The sequence below is a fragment of the Gossypium hirsutum genome, chromosome D05 (genome assembly GCF_007990345.1).
Source record: "Gossypium hirsutum isolate 1008001.06 chromosome D05, Gossypium_hirsutum_v2.1, whole genome shotgun sequence".
Lineage (NCBI taxonomy): Eukaryota > Viridiplantae > Streptophyta > Magnoliopsida > Malvales > Malvaceae > Gossypium > Gossypium hirsutum.
Genome location: NC_053441.1, coordinates 48,442,648 through 48,462,044, shown reverse-complemented (window position 1 = coordinate 48,462,044; position 19,397 = coordinate 48,442,648). Strand labels below are relative to the sequence as shown.

General features: G+C 34.2%; 1 protein-coding gene across 2 annotated transcripts; it reads left to right on the top strand.

The window, feature by feature from the left end:
* Positions 1 to 955: 955 nt before the first annotated feature.
* LOC107903682 (phospholipid-transporting ATPase 3) lies at positions 956 to 16,084 on the top strand. 2 transcript variants are annotated; one of them, XM_016829820.2, is made up of 27 exons: positions 956 to 1,325; positions 2,806 to 2,871; positions 3,694 to 3,755; positions 4,442 to 4,523; positions 4,730 to 4,840; positions 5,436 to 5,513; positions 5,656 to 5,752; positions 6,730 to 6,836; positions 7,623 to 7,688; positions 7,931 to 8,052; positions 8,162 to 8,246; positions 8,338 to 8,415; positions 8,495 to 8,611; positions 8,710 to 8,859; positions 8,966 to 9,070; positions 10,703 to 10,845; positions 11,482 to 11,583; positions 11,668 to 11,731; positions 11,825 to 12,037; positions 12,951 to 13,116; positions 13,230 to 13,309; positions 13,400 to 13,639; positions 14,164 to 14,385; positions 14,545 to 14,712; positions 14,800 to 15,162; positions 15,248 to 15,354; positions 15,607 to 16,084. In XM_016829820.2, exons 1-27 carry the CDS (start codon positions 1,206 to 1,208, stop codon positions 15,902 to 15,904), a joined length of 3,612 nt encoding a protein of 1,203 aa, XP_016685309.2. In that variant the 5' UTR covers positions 956 to 1,205; the 3' UTR covers positions 15,905 to 16,084. The 2 variants fall into 2 exon arrangements, with proteins under 2 accessions (XP_016685309.2, XP_040948824.1); XM_041092890.1 differs by lacking the exon at positions 956 to 1,325 and having other exon boundaries at positions 2,836 to 2,871; positions 3,699 to 3,755.
* The last annotated feature ends 3,313 nt before the right edge of the window (positions 16,085 to 19,397 follow it).

Here is a 19,397-nt window from a genome sequence, read left to right as displayed (position 1 = left end):
GCTTTCAAGAGTATCCATAGAGATCACAGAGAACATTTAAATAGGGACTTGATTTTACGTATTCAAGAACTGTACAGGCGCGAGAGGAGAGTAATCTTTAGGCAGGTACATAGAGAAGTGAATTCTACTACTAATATTTTAGCTAACCCGATGAAAGATTCTCCCTTTAGCAGGAGTTTTTTTAATGTGGCTCATTCTGCAATTCATGATCAATTACATATTGATAGATATTTTCGTTTATTTAACCGGAATCTTCCTATTAGTTTGTAATTGATGCTGTTTTTTCTTGTTAAAAAAAATGATAACTAATGCAGTTACTTTGAAAAAAAAGAGAGTATTTATTACTTTCCTTTTTTTTTTTAATTGAAATCTTGATTTGAACGTTATTTTGATATCTTGAAATCTTTATGCTATTAGTCCTCTTATTTTAGAGATGCAATATAGCTGTATATTTTAATATTTTCTTCATAAAATTAAATTTAGCATAAAAAGTTATCAACATTTTGATAAAATGATTTAAAATTTACATTTTAAAATATTTATATAGAATTTTAATTAAAAATTTGAAAAAAATATAAAATAATGATAATAATATTTGTAATTGATAGCTTTATAAAAGATATTCACTTAAAAAGCTGAAAATTTGGTAAAAAAACAAAAATACCCTATTTTAATAAATACACATGAGAATAAGAAAACACAAATCAATTCGTCACACCGAGTAATAAAAAGCTGAAGCTGATGATGAAAAAAATAGAAGCTGAAGCTGTTGCGTTGATACTTTGGTAGAATAAAAATCGTTTTTGGAAATATCTTTCAAAATCCAAGACCATCCAAAATTCACTTTTGATTGGTGCCGCGGTGCATGGACAATGGAGCCACGCGGCGAAATGCTAGGCAAAATAAACGCGGTTCGATCGATCCTGCTTTAAATTTAAAACTGCCGAAGCCAAAATGGAATTTTTGTAAATAAATTTTCTTGTACCAAGAAAAACAAAACTGAAACATCATCCAAACGAAGATAAATTGAATCCAAAGAACACTGTCCCATCCGTTTCATCGTCCATGGAAACGAAACGTCCCATTTAAACCCGATTGAATGTTCATTTCTCTGAATCTGCATTTCTAGATTTTTAAATTTTTTTCCTCTTCTTGGACCGGTGAGAAGAAAAAAAAGTGAAAGAAAAGAGAAGGAAAGGAGGAAGATGAGTGGATGGGGAACGCCGAGTCGAACAGTCACACTCGGACGGGTTCAGCCACAGTCACCCGCCCTCCGCACCATCTACTGTAATCACCGCGAGGCCAATTTCGCTCATAGATACAAGGTATTTATATATTTTATATTTTAATTTCTGGTTTTGTTGGGAAAAATCCTCGTTCTTTCTTTTTTATGACGTTTTGGTTCCCTGGAAAATAGGAAATACAGTGAACTTGAGTCCATTTTTTTTTACGAAACTAATGCTACCATCTGGAGGTGCATGATTTAGGTTTCTAATTTTTTTTAAACTAATTTTCTTCACTTTTGCTGGCTTTATTGTTAATGGTGCAATCTGCACTCTAGGCGCTAGAATTCTTAATTGCCTGAGGCGTAAGATGTATAATTACGATAATAAATTCTAAAAGCGGTCCAGTTTATCCTCAAAAACATGTTTTTTTTTTTAACTTTTTTTTTGGCGGCTGGCCATTATGCATGATTTCTCAACCGAGAAGTGTTTGATGTCGTCCCCTTTTTTATTTTTCACTAGGAAAGTTTCAATTAATGCAAAGAATGAACTTTAATTAGGAAAGATTTTTTTTAGCGTTTATCACCTTACAACAATGTGCATTTAAGTGTATTAGGCGTTGGCCTGATCAATTATGCTGTGCTTAAAGGTTTTAGACGTTTTTCTTATCTAGCCTCAAGGGGAGTGCCTATTTCATGTTTTATCTTTTCTAATTTTGAGTTTTCTGCTAGGAGTCTATGAGAGTGCAAATACAGTAAGTGGGTTTGGTATCATTTACGATGCTTATGAAGATAGTATTTAAGCATTTTCTTCAGACCACTAATCATTTCTGAGGATTGTCATCTATTGAAGCTTAAGTTTTATATTGCGGTGACCTATAATTGATTCAAAAAGTTCTACCAGCCTCCACTAAACTCTTTGTTTGACGTGTGAAATGTGCCATATACACATCTTTGTCTGCAGAAATGATTCGTTTTTATATTTGCAATAGGTTTATGTCATTTGAGGTGAAATATGTTGTAATATTGTGTTTCATCTAGATAAATTCTTATTTTTCATTCATTATTTCTCTTCAGGGTTTGTCATTTTTATTTATTGATTATCCAAAAATAATTGCTACCCAGAAATAGGAATTTCACTGCAAGATTCATTTTACTGAAGTTTCAAAAAGTAGTTTTCCATAGTTATTTGATGAGATTCCAGATATTAGTGTGACCATAATCTTTTGCGATCACTCTACTACTCTACTACTAGTTTCAAGCATGTGGTCTTGTTCATGTCATGCTTATATGGAGGAAGTCTAGTTGGTTACTCATTTGGAAAGTTTGATTATGATGCATGAGTAGATATAGAGGTGTATTTCTGTCATTTCTAAAAGCAGTTGCAGATACATAAGTTCTCAATGCTTATTCCATATATTCATATATATACTGTATAAAATTGGACCATGATTAGATTTGCATTATTTTGTAAGAATGTTTTTGGGTTCTAGAAGTTTTGTTTGTATTCGTACTTTTGTTGCTTGCATTTGATTCTGCTGAGTATGATTTGGTTCTCATTAGTGTGGTTTTTATTGTTCCAGGGGAATTCAATATCGACTACCAAGTACAACGTTTTTACCTTTCTACCAAAGGGGCTATATGAACAGGTAATCTTATTGGAGTTCTACAGAACTGAAACTGGTATATGGTTGTGTGATTCTTTAGGCATTTCTTATGATAACTTTTTACTGGTATATGGTTGGGAACACAATGGAAGATATGATATTATTTCTATTCTTGACTCAATCATGGTTCTTGTGGGGAGAATTTTACTCTTTTTCTTCGAGAATAATAATAAATGAAAAGTTATTCTAGTTTTTATCTCATCTTCCTTCAAGATTCTCTTTTTTCATATTTTAAAAAGAAAATATCCTACAACCTTTCCTAGAAACACTTCAAACCTAGCAATCACATTTGTAGAGGCATGTATAATCTTTTTACTTGTCACTTCAGATGTTTTAATCTTTGGTTTATATAGCATACTGATATATTTTTTCTTTCAAGTGCTAAACAGCTTAATTTGGCTAATGCATGTTTAGTGGGCCGTACTATCTTAATGAGAAATAATACCTAGTAACAGTTAAAATGTTATCAGTTATTTTAAAAGGAAAACTTACCAAGTTTTGTTCCAATAAACTATTCCATGTTTACCATTTCTTCTTCAGGGGTTAGTTCTTCTGTTAATTCCTGTTGACAAATTTGAGGATGTTCCTACCCATCAATTATTTTTTGCATAATCATAATGAAATTGTTTCTTTTCCCATTCTGTATGCTACTTCAACTTCCATATCTCTGGCCATAATTGTCATACAGTCTGTCTCACTGTATGGACCATTATCTTTTGGGTCTGGAATGTGAGTTAGAAATCTTGCTTGATTAATGTTTTCGGCTACTTCTGATCCTAACAAAGTTCTGTTTTACTCTGACAGTTCAGACGGGTAGCTAACTTGTACTTTCTTATGGTGTCAATCCTATCAGCAACTCCGTATAGGTAACGTTTTCTACTGAATAGGTGAACTGAGTTTTGTTAGCTTTGTTAATTACAAAGAGAAGGTTTCCTGGAACAATGGTAGTAAATTTGTTCAATGTCCACGGGGTGGTGCTCACTTGATGTAGGGAATGTGGCTTGGGCACAATAAAATTTTTGCACAAACAGAATGAGAGTTATTTGTTGTCTCTGATCTAAAATTATTCCGCTTTGAGTTAAATATCACTAATATTTTATTGGTCTGATGTGCTTCATTTTATTTATTTTTTAAAATAAAAATAGATGTTGAAACTGAAAGTGTTTTCGGTGCAGAAACTGACATGACTATCTATAGTATTTTCTTTCAGTTTCCTGCTGATCTTCTGTTCCATATTGTTAAAACTCTATTCTATTATCATTTAAAGAAAAAAAAGTATTCATACAGCCGTTTTAGTAGTCATGGTGCATGTTGAAACTTGAAAGTCCACCTTTTAGGCACAATTATCATCTTCTACCTTCTTCCATGTGCTCACTGATTGCATTTACCTCATCTTCTCCTATTTTGCTGCATGTGAAACCTCTCTTCCTCCCCCCCCCCTTTCTTCTGTTGTAAATATTTTGGTGGTAATGATTTGTAATACTGAAGATTTTAACCAACTGATTCGTGTAAATGTGAACTCTTATGTAATAACAACTTTTTCTTGATGCAGTCCTGTTCATCCTATAACAAATATGGTTCCACTGAGTCTTGTGCTTTTATTTTCTCTCATTAAAGAGGCATTTGAGGACTGGGTGAGTATTACATTGCATGCTTATTGTAGCATACCTTTTCTTCCTTTGGCTTGTGCCCTTATTGACTTTCTCATCTTATCTTTATTTTTGGTTTGGGAGGTTTTTGGGCCAGGGATTAAGTTTCTGGAAGGTTTAGCTTGAGCATTGACTTTTTGTAATTTTGGGTTGAATGCTGAATTTCGTTCTTTCCCTTATATATACAACAGCAACGTTTTCAGAATGATATGACTATAAATAACAGTCTTGTCGACGTGTTGCAAGCACAAGGGTGGGAATCTCTTCAATGGAAAAAGCTGCAGGTTGGAGATATTATCAGGGTAAGCTTCTAAATTCCTGTTGTTGATTTGTTTCCTCCGCACAGTCAAATGGTTGTCTTAATTTGTTGTGCAACTTCACCCTTCTTCCCCCTCCCCTCTTCCACTATATATCTAGGAAAGATCTTCAAAAATATATTCTTTTCCCTTTGTGTGCTTCTCTCTCAGTTTTGATTGATTGGAAGTTAAGGTGACCTACTGAGAGATCCTTTCTAATTGCTAATTCGTAGACATAGATTCAGTCTTAGGGGCATATTATATGCATTTCCGGTTCAGGACTGTGTTTCCCCCACCTAAGTTCTCAAAAAGTACTGCTAATATGCCTTCATGTACAGTTGTACACTTGGTCAAGGTCAATCAATGACCTGTCATTGCCTTTTTACTTGTTTCTTATTTTTCCCTGATGATTTTTCTATCCATTTGGAGACTGAAAATATTAAGATATTTGTCGCTTGCAGAAAATTTTCTTTTCCTTTTATATATATATATTCTACAATATAATCTTATTATCATGATTAAAGCTTACTGAATTGATTTACATGGTATCACCTACTGAACAAATTTATGAAGATATTGTGAAAACTTTCCCTTTTTGCAGGTTAAGCAAGATGGGTTCTTTCCTGCCGATCTTCTTTTACTTGCTAGTACAAATGTTGATGGAATTTGCTACATTGAGGTAATTACCTTTTCTGGATCTATTTGGAGCTGTTATTTTGTACTTTTTATTCTATTTATGAAAAGCCATTGCCCTTCTAATGTTATGCCTCATTGAGTGATTTGTTCTTGAACTGAATTTTTTTAAAAAAATTTGGCCACAGACTGCAAATTTGGATGGTGAAACAAATCTGAAAATCAGAAAGGCACTTGAGAGGACTTGGGATTACGTGACTCCTGAAAAAGCATGTGAATTTAAAGGTTAAACCTTTTAGTTATGTCATATTTCCAACTTGAATGACTGATAAATCATAAATTAATTTTGTTCAAAGTTTTCCATGATTTTGTCTGTTAGTTTACAGGTCTTCAATGCTATTCTGCTGAGTGTATTAATAGCAGCACTAAGATAGTAGTCAAAGTCTGTTGGCCAAAATAAGTAGTTAAAGTCTTGTGATTATGAATTAATAAAATTAATTTCTCCTATGAGGCATAAGATTGTTGACATTGGTTATTGTTCATTTTTAAATTATCTTCTGTATTCTGCTATTATAATATGTCACTTTCCTTCATATTTCTCACTTTAGTCTTCATCTCTTCCTTATGTGTCTCTTATTTTTAAAGAGAATATTAATTTAGAACAGAAGAAAAAATGTGAAAAGAGAAAATTTCAACTTTTCAGCGGCAATGAGGATATGGTGAGGCATGGCCAACAAATTGGAGTTTAAGTTAGCGCAGGAAACCCCGTTATTTGTTCCTGCTGGGGTTTGTGGAATTTTGCTTTTGCCTCTTTGCCATGTCTAAGGCCATAGTTTTGCTAAGGCTTGATTTTATTTTATGCTTTTAATGTTCTTCATTTAGTTTTAACTTCTTCATTTTCTCCATTTTAAACACTTAAAAGTGCATACTTTTTCTATATTCCTTATTAACTTTTCATGTCTTTTTTTTGTCGTTAACCTTGCTGCAATAAAAACCATTAGACAGTTTTATTATTAAAAAATTTAAAAGTTCTAATATAAAAAGCTCAATGATATAATATCCAATATCATCGATTACTTGATATTGAGTACAATGAAGGATTCCTTGGCTGCACTGCATCATTAAGTCTCTGGGAAGGAATTAGTGTATTTTCTTTTTTCTTTTTGTCTAATACTCAGAAGTGATGCTTTCAAAACCAATTTGTATATTTTCTTGTTTCTTCTTCTAAACTTCTAAATGGAAGCAATCTTTGTTAATTTCAGGTGAAGTTCAGTGTGAGCAACCAAACAACTCTTTGTACACTTTTACTGGCAATCTTGTAGTGGACAATCAAACAATGCCTCTTTCTCCAAATCAGATTTTACTGAGGGTATTTTCTGAGTATCTTCCTTCCATCAGCAGTAATGTCATCAAGGCATGCACCTAGGTGTGCCTATACCTTGCCCTTGGTGCTAGACAACAAAAACACCTCAGACCCTTTTGGGTGTGTCGCATGCCTGGTGCACCTGCATGTCCTATATTTAAGGGGACAGGCATAAAAAAAGCCTGCTTCATTGAAGTTCTCTCTGTTTCTTTTATTTTTCGCTTTTTTCACTAGATGTACCTTCACTAGTAAGAGAGTTATAGTGTCACTCTCCATAAGGAAATAGTGCGTTTTGACTAACAAAAAAAATGGTGCATGTATTGTAGATAAACTGTTAATTATACAAACACTCGTAGAAAATCACATCCATGTACATATTGAACTTTACTTCACTCAGCTGAGTGATTTTTTTTTTTTTTTTGGTGCTTGCACCTGAGGCAGTATAAGGGCTTGGTGCCAAGAGTCCATCTTGTGCCCTTGACAACATTGATCGCCAGCTGTTTACTTAACCTGTTTCCAGCTTATTTGTCCTGTTTTTCCCCGAGACTTTCTTATCGCATGTAATGACTCTGAAGTTAATATGTTTTTTTGGCCCTCTAGAATTTGTCAGGAACTTAATCTTAGTTCTTTTCCTCATTTAATTTGGCTGTGTTTTTTGCACTTAAAATTTATTACAATTCCAGCCAATAGTTTGTTGTTACATTGTTTTAAATTTCTGAGTCTCTTAATTTTCCTTTCTAATAATTTGTTGTTGAAAAACTGTATTTGATGTTCTTTCTCCATTGATTTCAGGGTTGCAGTCTGAAAAACACTGATTACATTGTTGGGACTGTTATTTTTACTGGTCATGAAACAAAGGTTTGTTGCAGAAGTTTTATAGTATCTGTTATATTGAGTATGCTGAGACACTTAACACGCTGGAGTTTGTTGGTTTCTGGGAAATGTTTAATTATAAACATTTAAATGTGAAAAACCTTTTCCATTAAATATCAAATCTCGACCTTTGATACTTAGAAACTGTGTTTTATCTTCCCTTTATCTGTTTGATCTACTAGTTTAAGTTAAATGTCTTTTTGTGGTAATTTGGGATGAGTTTGCAGGTTATGATGAATTCCATGAATGTTCCTTCAAAAAGAAGTACATTAGAGAGGAAACTTGACAAACTTATACTCGCTCTCTTTTCTACTCTTTTCTCTATGTGTCTACTTGGAGCAATAGGCAGGTGTGGGAAATAGCTGTCTGCAATACTATTACAATTTTAAGTGTTGTGGGATTTTATTCGTTCTCCCATATTTTGTTGATAATGATGTTCTCTGGTTTAAATGTTGCAGCGGTATATTCATTGACCGAAAGTACTACTACTTAGGCCTCAGTCAATCTGTGGAAGATCAATTCAATCCTAGTAAAAGATTTCTGGTACTATATTCTTGTTGGTTTTAGGTTTCTCTCTCAAGCTCTCTCTCTTACATAGAAAAAATCGACTCAATTCTTTTTTCTGGTTTTACAGGTTATTATTTTGACCATGCTGACCCTACTCACTTTATACTCTACAATTATCCCTATATCTCTATATGTTTCTATTGAGGTCGGTCTTCCTTTTTTGTGATTTCTTGCTTTATCAATGCACAAAGATTGCCTTACTGGATTTCACATGAAAATTTCAGACAATCAAGTTTATTCAGTCCTCTCAATTTATCAACAAGGACTTAAATATGTACCATGCTGAATCCAACACACCTGCTTCAGCTAGAACTTCTAATTTGAATGAGGAACTTGGGCAGGTAAGCATGTGCAAATTGGGCCAACTTGAATGAGATGCAGCCAGTTCTCTTATTTTGTGTATTGAGTCTAAATCATTTTGAATTGCTGGTATGATTAGGTGGAATACATTTTTTCTGATAAAACTGGAACTTTGACAAGAAATTTAATGGAGTTCTTCAAGTGTTCAATCGGAGGTGAAATGTACGGGACAGGTATGACTGAAATTGAGATGGGTGTTGCTGAAAGAAAAGGCATAAAGGTTCAAGAGGTAGTCCCTTCCATATCTAATTATGAAGCAACTAATATTTGAGCTCTTTGAGTAAATTTACCTATTTTTCATGGAAATGATATTCTTGTTCTTATAACATGTTTAGGCGAAAACATCAACCAATTCACTACGGGAAAAGGGTTTCAATTTTGATGATGTGAGGCTTATGCAAGGAGCTTGGAGACATGAACCTAATCATGATGCTTGTAAGGTAGGTTATGGTCTTTGCCTCTTTTGCAATAGAATTTGGTATTTAATATGGAATGTTTATTAATAAATGGCTTTTACTTAACTGAAGGATGCTCTGTTAAAAGCTTGTTTCCATCTCAGCTCTTTTTTCTTTTTGTCTTGTTTTAAGGGCAAGAATAAGAAATCTATTTGTGATTTTAAAAGGATTTTGTGTTTGATAATAATATTTGATATTTGTCTTATCCATTTGGATTTTTAAGGTGTTTATTCTGTCAAGAATGAAGCTTAGGAGATCTGCTTCACTTCATTTTATTTTAGAAAACTCATTTAGAAATACAAATGAATTGCAAGTTTCCAATTGCAACTTCAACCTTAGCCTTGAGCTTGAGCTTGAGCTTGGCCTATTCAGGCCTGATATTTTGTGAACAATAAGAGCTTGTCCTCTATCTTTTCAGCTATATTTGAAGCTGAGATACATAAAAACTTAAGTTAACATGTTTGTAAAGGGAGCTTTGGTGATATACAGGTCTGCAGCAAGCTGTCCTATTTAATATTTGTCAAGGATCTTTTCTTTCTGTTTATATGTGCATTGGTTTTTTCTTGCTTGGATATTGGGGAATGACTGTATTGTGAAATGTTGTGTATTGCTTTATGGCCTGCATAAGCAGGAATTGCAGATGAATTGTTTTTAATGCAAGACTATCATAATATGTGGGGAAAGAGTAAATGTAAGAATCATAGACTGATTTCACTTTTGGACAACTCTCTGCTTGTCTTTTTGTGGTTGTAATAATCTCTTTTCCTACGGGTGTGGGTCCACTCCGTTATTTTTTCACCCATTAGTATCCAATGCATGTTTAATTACCATTCACAAGTTGATTTTCACATTTAATAGATGGATCCTACATGGTTCCTACACATTTGAATGACGATAATCATTATATTGGATACTAATCGATGAAAAAGTAATAGAGTGGATCTTAACCCTTTTCCTACTGTCATTCAAGGCTGTGGTTTCTTTTAGTGGTTCCTGATGATTTTTGGTTCATGGTGTTTGTCTGATTCTAGGTGGGAATTAATTATTTTCTTATTGATGTATTGGATGACATAGCATCTGAGTTGTTGTACCATTATTGGATTAGCATAACTGTTGCACTTAGTAATTATAAACCAATGATTCCAAGTTCTGACATTGCATGACCTACCTGTCTTGTTTTTAGTTTATCTATTAAATGCTGAATAAAAAAAGAAAAATAAAAAGAAACTAAGTGCTGAATTTTGTGTGCGCGTGTGCCTACATGTTCTACACAAATGTACGTGTTAACGGAATAGGCAAAATATGTACTGATAAGTGAGTTACTGAACCTAACTTGTAATACTGGGTGCCTTCTCCGTATGTTATGATCATCAAAGCGGCAGGTGTTTGTACAAAAATGGAGGTTTCCTTTTATGTTCCTGTTTTATTCATTTGTAATGCACTGAGTTTAGAAGGAATGCAGAAAAACATGATCGATATTCAACCTTCTTTCTTTCCATTTGGATTTACCTGTATGGATTTCAAACCTAATAATATTCTGTTGCTGGATACCTACCTGGGAATCATATGGTGACTACAGCATTTTAAGGCTTAGTTTATCTTATGTTTGTTTTCCAGGAATATTTTAGATGCCTTGCCATATGTCACACTGTGCTTCCTGAAGGTGAGGAGACCCCTGAGAAAATCAGATATCAAGCAGCATCCCCAGATGAAGCTGCTTTGGTTTTGGCTGCAAAAAATTTTGGCTTCTTCTTTTACAGGTTGGTGATGCCCTTTGTCTCATTGAGAAGCAGCGGTTATTTCTCTCTTTTTCTTTTAATAACAATGGAATTCCTATAAACAATTTATAGATTCAATTTGATTCTGAGTTTGTTTTATTCTGTCTGCTTGAATCTATTCTAGATTTTTGACTGCATGTTCTTTTACAACTGAAAATTGTTGGATTTATCCCTTATCTTCATGTTAACGGAGGCAGGTTTTTTGAAGTACATAATATCTATCTTGATGTCAGTGGAGCTTTACCAAGCAAACCAGATATATTGAGCAATCCACATAAATTTATTTCAAGATCTAATGGAAGGGTTTAACATTTTCCCTAGGTTGTTTTCTGTTTCTAGTAAAAGGGGGAAAAGGGTTTGTGAAAGCAGCATAACTTCACAATTTATTGGTACTAATTGTAATTGATTTAAATTACATGGGATATTCCAACCCTCTAGTTCCTTTTTCTCTTAGGTTCATCACATTCATCACTTTCTACTTGATCGTTGGTAGAGGAAATGATTACAAGTTTATTTTTTTCGTAATGATTATTTGTATCTGTGTTGGTGCAAATTAGTTGAGGATGTTACTCTTGCTGCATGGCTTTAAAAGCTTAATTTGATGTTCTTTCTTTGCAGGCGTACACCTACGATGATATATGTTCGTGAATCTCATGTGGAGAAGATGGGTAAAACCCAAGATGTGTCTTATGAGATTTTAAATGTTCTTGAGTTCAATAGGTCAGGATGTATCCTTCTCTCTATTTTTAATTTATGGGTGCATTCTGGTCAGCACTAATGTTTTTGCATTTTTGCATTAAATAGTACGAGGAAGCGACAGTCTGTTGTATGTCGTTATCCAGATGGCCGACTAGTTCTTTACTGTAAGGTAATGAGTCTTCAGAACTTCTGAACAGGATGAGATTATATACTGTTTTTCTGGCAAGAAAATGACACTGAGCTAGAACGATGCTTTTCACAGGGAGCTGATACTGTCATTTATGAGAGATTGGGGACTGGAAATGATGACTTAAACAAAGTGACCAGGGTTCACTTGGAACAATTTGGCTCTGCTGGATTACGTACCCTTTGCTTGGCCTATAGAGATCTAGCTCCTGACTTGTATGAAAGCTGGAATGAGAAATTCATCACAGCCAAGTCATCTCTACGAGATCGTGAAAAAAGGTTGGATGAGGTATGTTCTGTTCTGTGATGGTTGGCATGTTTTGTTTAGAGAAATTTGATCTTTTCGTGAATGTTGATTTCTTATTTAGTCTTAATTAAAAATGAAGGTAAAAACACATGTTCGGTCCCTCTCAAATTTCAATGTTGAGCAAATTGGTCCCTTTTAAAAAGATTGGAGCAATTTAATCTCTGTCAATTTCAAAAGTGAGCAACTAAGGACAATTAATCTTGGTGTTGATGTTTTCTATCAATTGTACATAATTTTGATTGGTATAATAACAAGTTTAGCCCACGATGTTTATATATTGTGTAAATGTTGACAAAATGGGTAAATGTTATGGGCTAAATTTGTTAAATTAGGACCAAGTTAACAAAATACATAAATGTTGTGGGCTAAATTTATTAAATCAAGACCAAATTGACACATTATGTAAATTTTGAGAGCTAAATTTGTTATTATATTAATGATTATTTGTCCTTAGTTGCTCACTTTTGAAATTGATAGGGATTATTGCTTTAATTTCTTTGAGAGGGACCAATTTGCTCAATATCGAAATTGAGAGGGACCATAGAGGCAGATATATTAGAAAAGCCCTTGTAAATAAACCCTTCTGCTTTTATTGTACCTAACTAGCCCCCTACTCTTTTATTTTTCATCCATGAAAACCCTCAAATTAAAATCTGTTATCTTCTCAATCAGTTGGCATTTCATACTTAGAGGTTGAAGTAGCACATTAATATGGCCAACTTCTGACTTGGACAAACACACAAAATCTAAAAGAATTTATAATATATATTTCTTTTCACAACAGAAATATTGGAAGCCAATGCAGCTTTATTGTTATTGAAAAGTTGAAAGGCCTTTATTTGTGGAGGTACTTTTAATGATTATTTAATTTATCATATTTTTAAAACTTATGCAGGTGGCTGAACTCATAGAGAAGGAACTCATTTTAATTGGTGCAACTGCAATAGAAGACAAGCTTCAAGAAGGAGTGCCAAATTGCATTCAGACTCTTTCTAGAGCTGGAATTAAGATTTGGGTGCTAACAGGGGATAAGATAGAAACTGCAATAAATATAGCTTACGGTAAGTATTTAATGGAGATTAGTTTTCCGTGAAACCTTCCTTGGAACCGTGTGTTCATTCCTTATATTGTTCATGATCTCTTCATTTGCTTTATGATTTTAATAACTCTGCAGCGTGCAACTTACTAAATAATGAGATGAAACAATTCATTATCAGCTCTGAAACAGATGCTATTAGAGAAGTTGAAGAAAGGGTAAGCATTTTGTACGAGTCTTGTTAATGTACTATGATACAAACTATTAATTGCAGCCATGATTATTCGTAATCGAATGCCTATTATCAGGGGGACCAAACTGAAATTGCACGCTTTATGAAGGAGGAAGTTAAAAAGCAACTGAAGCAGTTCCTTGATGAGGCACCACAATATTTTTGCTCACCCTCTGGACCAAAATTAGCACTTGTTATAGATGGAAAGTGTCTGATGTATGCTTTAGAACCAAGTTTAAGGATAATGCTACTCACTTTAAGCTTGAATTGCTCTTCAGTTGTTTGCTGCCGAGTCTCCCCTTTACAGAAAGCACAGGTTGGTTATTGATGGCAACTGTACTGAAACATATTAATTTTTCTTTCAGTAGTGTACATAAAAAGTTTGCGTACAAAAATGAAAAAGGTTATGCAGTAAATTGATGAAAATTTAAATGCCTTCATAATTATCTAATGTACTTGGATAAAATTACTGCAATTGTTATGGTGTATTATTTTAATTCAAGTCTTGCATTATTGACTGCTTCGTAGAATTGGTGCATTACAGAATTCTTCAGAAAAATTTAAAATAATCCAAGTTTTAATATTGGTTGGTGTGTTAAGCAACCCTTTGCTAAACCAATATTTCCCTATGATGATTGATTACTTTAACGAGCATTTCTTGAGTGCTGAAGTTCATAAGAATTTGTTGTCAGAATTTCAGCTTTTTCCATTTCTTTAAACCAACATTCATAAGAATTTCCCCTATCTTGTATTTCAAACCTTTGGAAGGGGAGAGAGTACATGTGGTTAGATATTTTCTGTTGTAGAGGTAATATCTGAAATTACTTTTGGCGCTTGCAGGTAACAAGTCTGGTGAAGAAAGGTGCACGTAAAATTACACTCAGTATAGGTGATGGTGCAAATGATGTTAGCATGATTCAAGCTGCTCATATTGGTATTGGAATTAGTGGGCTTGAGGGGATGCAAGCAGTCATGGCTAGTGATTTTGCAATTGCTCAGTTTCGGTTTCTTGAAGATTTGCTCCTTGTGCATGGACGTTGGTCTTATATTAGATTATGCAAGGTTCGACTTTCCTCTTCCTTTAAAGGACGTTTTAACATTTGGTTGGTATTATGCACGGGTGTTCGTATGATCTTTAGCTTATGCAAGGTTTGACTTTTTGATGTCCAAGACATTTTTAAAATTTCTGGTCGATGATATTTATGGTACTTCCTTTTGCAGGTCGTGATGTATTTCTTTTACAAGAACCTTGCGTTCACTTTGACTCAGTTTTGGTTCACCTTCGGTACCGGATTTTCTGGTCAAAGATTCTATGATGATTGGTTCCAGTCGTTGTATAATGTCATATTCACTGCACTACCGGTGGTTATTGTTGGGCTCTTCGACCAGGTACTCCATCCATTCCAATTTATTTCTGATGGAATCTTGTCTGCCTGTTTATGCTTGATTTATGCAAATACCTTGCTTGTTATCCAGGATATTAGTTCATCCCTTTCCAAGAAGTACCCTGAATTATATAAGGAGGGAGTAAGAAATATGTTTTTCAACAGGAGAATTGTCGCAATATGGGCCTGTTTTGCAGTGTATCAATCTCTAGTCTTCTTTTACTTCGTATCTCTTTCAAGTTCAACGAGCAGGGATTCAGATGGTAAAATGTTTGGTCTTTGGGATGTCAGCACGATGGCCTTCACATGTGTAGTAGTAACCGTTAATTTACGTCTTCTCATGATGTGTAATTCTATCACAAGATGGCACTACATTAGTGTTGGAGGAAGCATTATAGTGTGGTTCGTGTTTATTTTCGTATATTCTGGTATTATGACTCGATTTGATCGCAACGTAAGTCACAAATCATGTTTCATTATCTCTCTTTATCCATTTCGACTTGTGAAATGCAACTTCTTGACTCAGTTGGCTACTGCAGGATAACATGTTTTGGGTCATATATGTGTTGATGAGCACATCCTATTTCTACGTCACCCTTCTTCTTGTTCCAGTTGCTGCACTTCTCGGAGATTTCCTTTACCTTGGGTAAGAATGTGACAACTTTAAGCACTCTGCTATAATGTATTTCTATGTTTGGAGTTGGTTGAGTACGGATTTGTTCAACTTTTAAAAAGTTTTTTATGTATTTGGAGGGGGTCATATCTGCACACCAATGTCTTAATATATGTCGGATATGGATACTTAATATATTATATTTGATGCATGATGGAAATGCTTGCACATGCTCCATTCAGGGCTTTTTCTTTGTTAAACATTTTCCTTTACTTTGTTTTTCAGTGTGCAAAGATGGTTCTTCCCCTATGATTATCAGATAGTTCAAGAAAGTCACAAGGATGATGCCGACAGCATCAATACAACAGATTCACAAGAAACAAAAGAACACCTTACACCGGACGAGGCAAGAAGCAACGCAATATCTCAATTGCCGAAGGAAGTATCGAAACACAGTGGATTTGCATTTGATTCACCAGGTTATGAGTCATTTTTTGCTACACAGTTTGGTAAATATGTTCCACCCAAGGCATGGGATGTTGCTCGGAGAGCTAGCATGAAGTCGAAGTCAAAACCAAAATAAAAACGAAAACCATTGATTGCCCCTTTTTTTGATAGTCTAACCTTAGAAAATCTGTAAAATAATTAGTCCATTTGATGTAGGTTCTTTTTTAATTGATTGAAAGCTAAATCAACTATCAGGGTTGACAGTATGGAAATGGATGTACAGCTACATCAATAGACAAAAAAAAAACTTTAATTTTCCAATTTTAGGATAATATCTCTCATTTTTCTAAAAAAATGCAAATATGTTTTTAAGATCAAAGAATGGGTGAAGCCTGAACTGACTAAGAGGATTTTTAAATCATTGTCAAATTGTAACTTTGATAGAAAAAGGTATAAATCAAAAGAGATAGAAAAATGATTCCATGTGGGGAAGATTAATGGCATCCGATGCCATTATGAAATAAATGACATTTATTTTTTTCGGGAAAATAAATAAAGACTGTTCGTTTCATCTGGGTTTTAATAAAATTAATCACAAATTTTAAAGTCTACCATCTAACAAATTTAAAAAATAATATACTATGCTGCTTGTTTACAACAGCAGGGGACGGAGGTTGAAGGTTATGCGGTTGTGGAGGAAAGGTGGCAACTGCCTGACACGGGCTGGATTAAAATAAATTCTGATGCGACTCTACATAGTGAATCGTCCGGTTGGAGAGGTGACAAGGCACAGCGAGGGTCGATGGCTTTGGGGATATACTCGAAAGGTTGGAGTATTGGAGGGCATTCAAATTACATAAGAGAAGAGTTTAAAGAAAGTAATCTTAAAATTGGACTACTTGTAAGTTCTTAATATTCTCAATGGTCGGGATCTGGATCAAGGTCTGCCAAGCTTGAGGGCTAAGGAAATTATGGCGGCCTTAGTTATGAGGATACCGGTTGACTGGAAAGTGTTTGAAAAGCCTTGCTTTGTTGTATTTGCTTTGTTGTATTTGTTGGTATTATACATTAGTCATTATTGGTTTAGTTTTGTTCTACCCTCTATTCAATAAAATAAATATAATAATAATATACTATGCAAGTTTTACAATCATATATACATTTGTATAATTACTTAAAATATTGGACGAGATTGTGTTGAAATATTTTATCTATATTTTTTACGACTAGATCTAAAATAAAAACTTAAAACTCTAATACTAATATAAGTATCACCTCTCATAATCTATTATGTAAAGATAATGTAGAATTAAAATAATAAACTTATAATATAGTTTGATACAACATCAATCTTAATACAAAATCATTGTCTAAAATATTCTTAAATATAGAGATATTCAAGTATTGTATTATTTAAAGAAAATTTGCTATTATTTATATTCGAAAAAAATAATTCCAACTATTCTTATCTTCAATTCAGTAATTGAATATCATTCTTTATTTATTTAATGGTCGATGGCCTAATGCCATTATCTTTTTTTCATTCCAAATGGATAAATGCCATTACCATATTTTTTTCATTGGCATTTTCGCCATTATCACTTAAAATGGCTACGTGCCATTAATGATGGAATTAAAATCATCTTGGGCTCGAGATTTTCAGTATTACATGGTGAAGAAGGAAATGGAAGATTATGCTAGAATCATTGAACAAAAATGGTTTGAATTTATGGCGAATAAATCAGGGGGATCGAGAGAAAATTGAGGGGATAAAGTGGAAAGGCCGACTTAAATGGCAAAAAGGAGCAGGTGGTAAAGACTGGGCCAGGGAGCCCGAAAGTGAATTATAAATCAGCTGGTGGGAGTGGGCCGGATTTGATGGACCTGGGAAAATCAGATAAAATGATGGGTAAAAAAATCAGGAATTTCGACTAGGCTGAAAAATGTTAGTTCGGTCTCTGGGCCGAAAATGGATCATTCGACTCGTGGGAGTGGATCGACTCTGCTAGATTCAAAAAAACGTTGAAAAGTGGCCGGATAAGGAAAAAATTTCTGTTGTTGGACTGGAAAATGATGGTTCGACCACTTTTGCTAACATTAGGGACAAACCCAAAGGGGGAGGGATATTCAAGGGACTCTATCCTCAACGATTGTAATGTGTCTTCTTTTGGTATGAGTGGACTAGAAGCCTTTATTCCGGTAGGTTCAGCTACACACTTTAATCTTATTTTTGTTGAAGTATTTGAACTTTTTTTTCTATTAGTCTAGATGTTTTAGAACTAGGAAAGCATTTTGTCATCACCTTTAAGGAGAATTATGTCACTCATAATATTGGTAACACAAGAAGCGTTACTTTTGGAGGGGGGATTCAGGTTAAGCATAGTAATAAGGGGTGTGGATATAATGGAAAATCTGAGTCCAACCGTAATGAAAGGAAGTTAAATAGGATTATCAGGGAATGTAGAGATCGTTTTAAGTTAGTTGGTTCTGCTCGTGTACCTCTTTCCGATACAATGAACTCCATGGTTGAATTAATTAATTATTAACTTGAGAAGGCATTGAATAAAGCTAATCCAAGCGTGAATGGCATGTGGGTTGATGAGTCGGGAATCTTCGAGCAGTACATGGTTAGTTCATTTATTTTTTTCTTTAAATTATGAACATGAATTTGCCTATATTTTCATGGAATTGTCAGGGGTGTGCCAGTGTTAAGTTCCTTCACATTTTTTAAGAGTATAATGCGGAGTTCAAGTTTGATATTGTGAGTTTACTAGAAATAGGAGTTACTGGTGTTAAAGTAGATAAAGTCAGCTAAATTGGGTTTCCAGTATTCTCACCGGTGGAGGTTGATGGTTTTTCTAGAGGTATTTGGATAGCTTGGAAAGACTTGGTTCAAGTGGAGGTGGTTTGTAATCATCCCCAATTTATTATTATCTGGGTAATTGATATTTCGTATGATCATCCAATCTATGTTGCTTTCATTTATGGTAGTTCAGATAGACAAAAAAGGAAGAAACTTTGGGAAGGTTAAAATTGGCTATCCAAGTTTTGCATCAGCTAAAGGTCGACCCTTTAGATTTCTAGTAGGGTGGGTTGAACATCTGAGTTTTGTTGATTTTGTCAAAGATAATTGGAGATTTAATGGGAGCATGTCTAAATCACTTGATCAAATTATTTCTAATATTAATTCCTAGAATAAATTCGTTTATGGTCATATTAGTATCTGGAAAAGACATTTGATACGGAAACTTTCTAGTATTAACGGGCGATGAAAAATTCAGGTACTGACCATTCAGCTCAGTTGGAAATGAGGGTGAGAGAGGAATTAGAAGAGGTTCTCCATCATGACAAATTATTGTGGAAACAGAAACCTAGATGTGATTGGTTGGCTCTGGGGGACCGTAACACCAATTTTTTTCATAGGCTTACATTGTAGAAAAGGAAATATAATCGAATCATTACCTTGAAAATTGAGGAAGGAGAGTGGATCTTTGAAGAAGTTGATCTTCAATTTGGGTCGGTTAGATTATTCAAGAAATTGTATGGTGAGCAACCAGTTAGAATCAGAGATTTACTGTCTAGCATATTCCCAAGGCTTGATCACAGTGATGTTCTATTTCTGGGTAAGG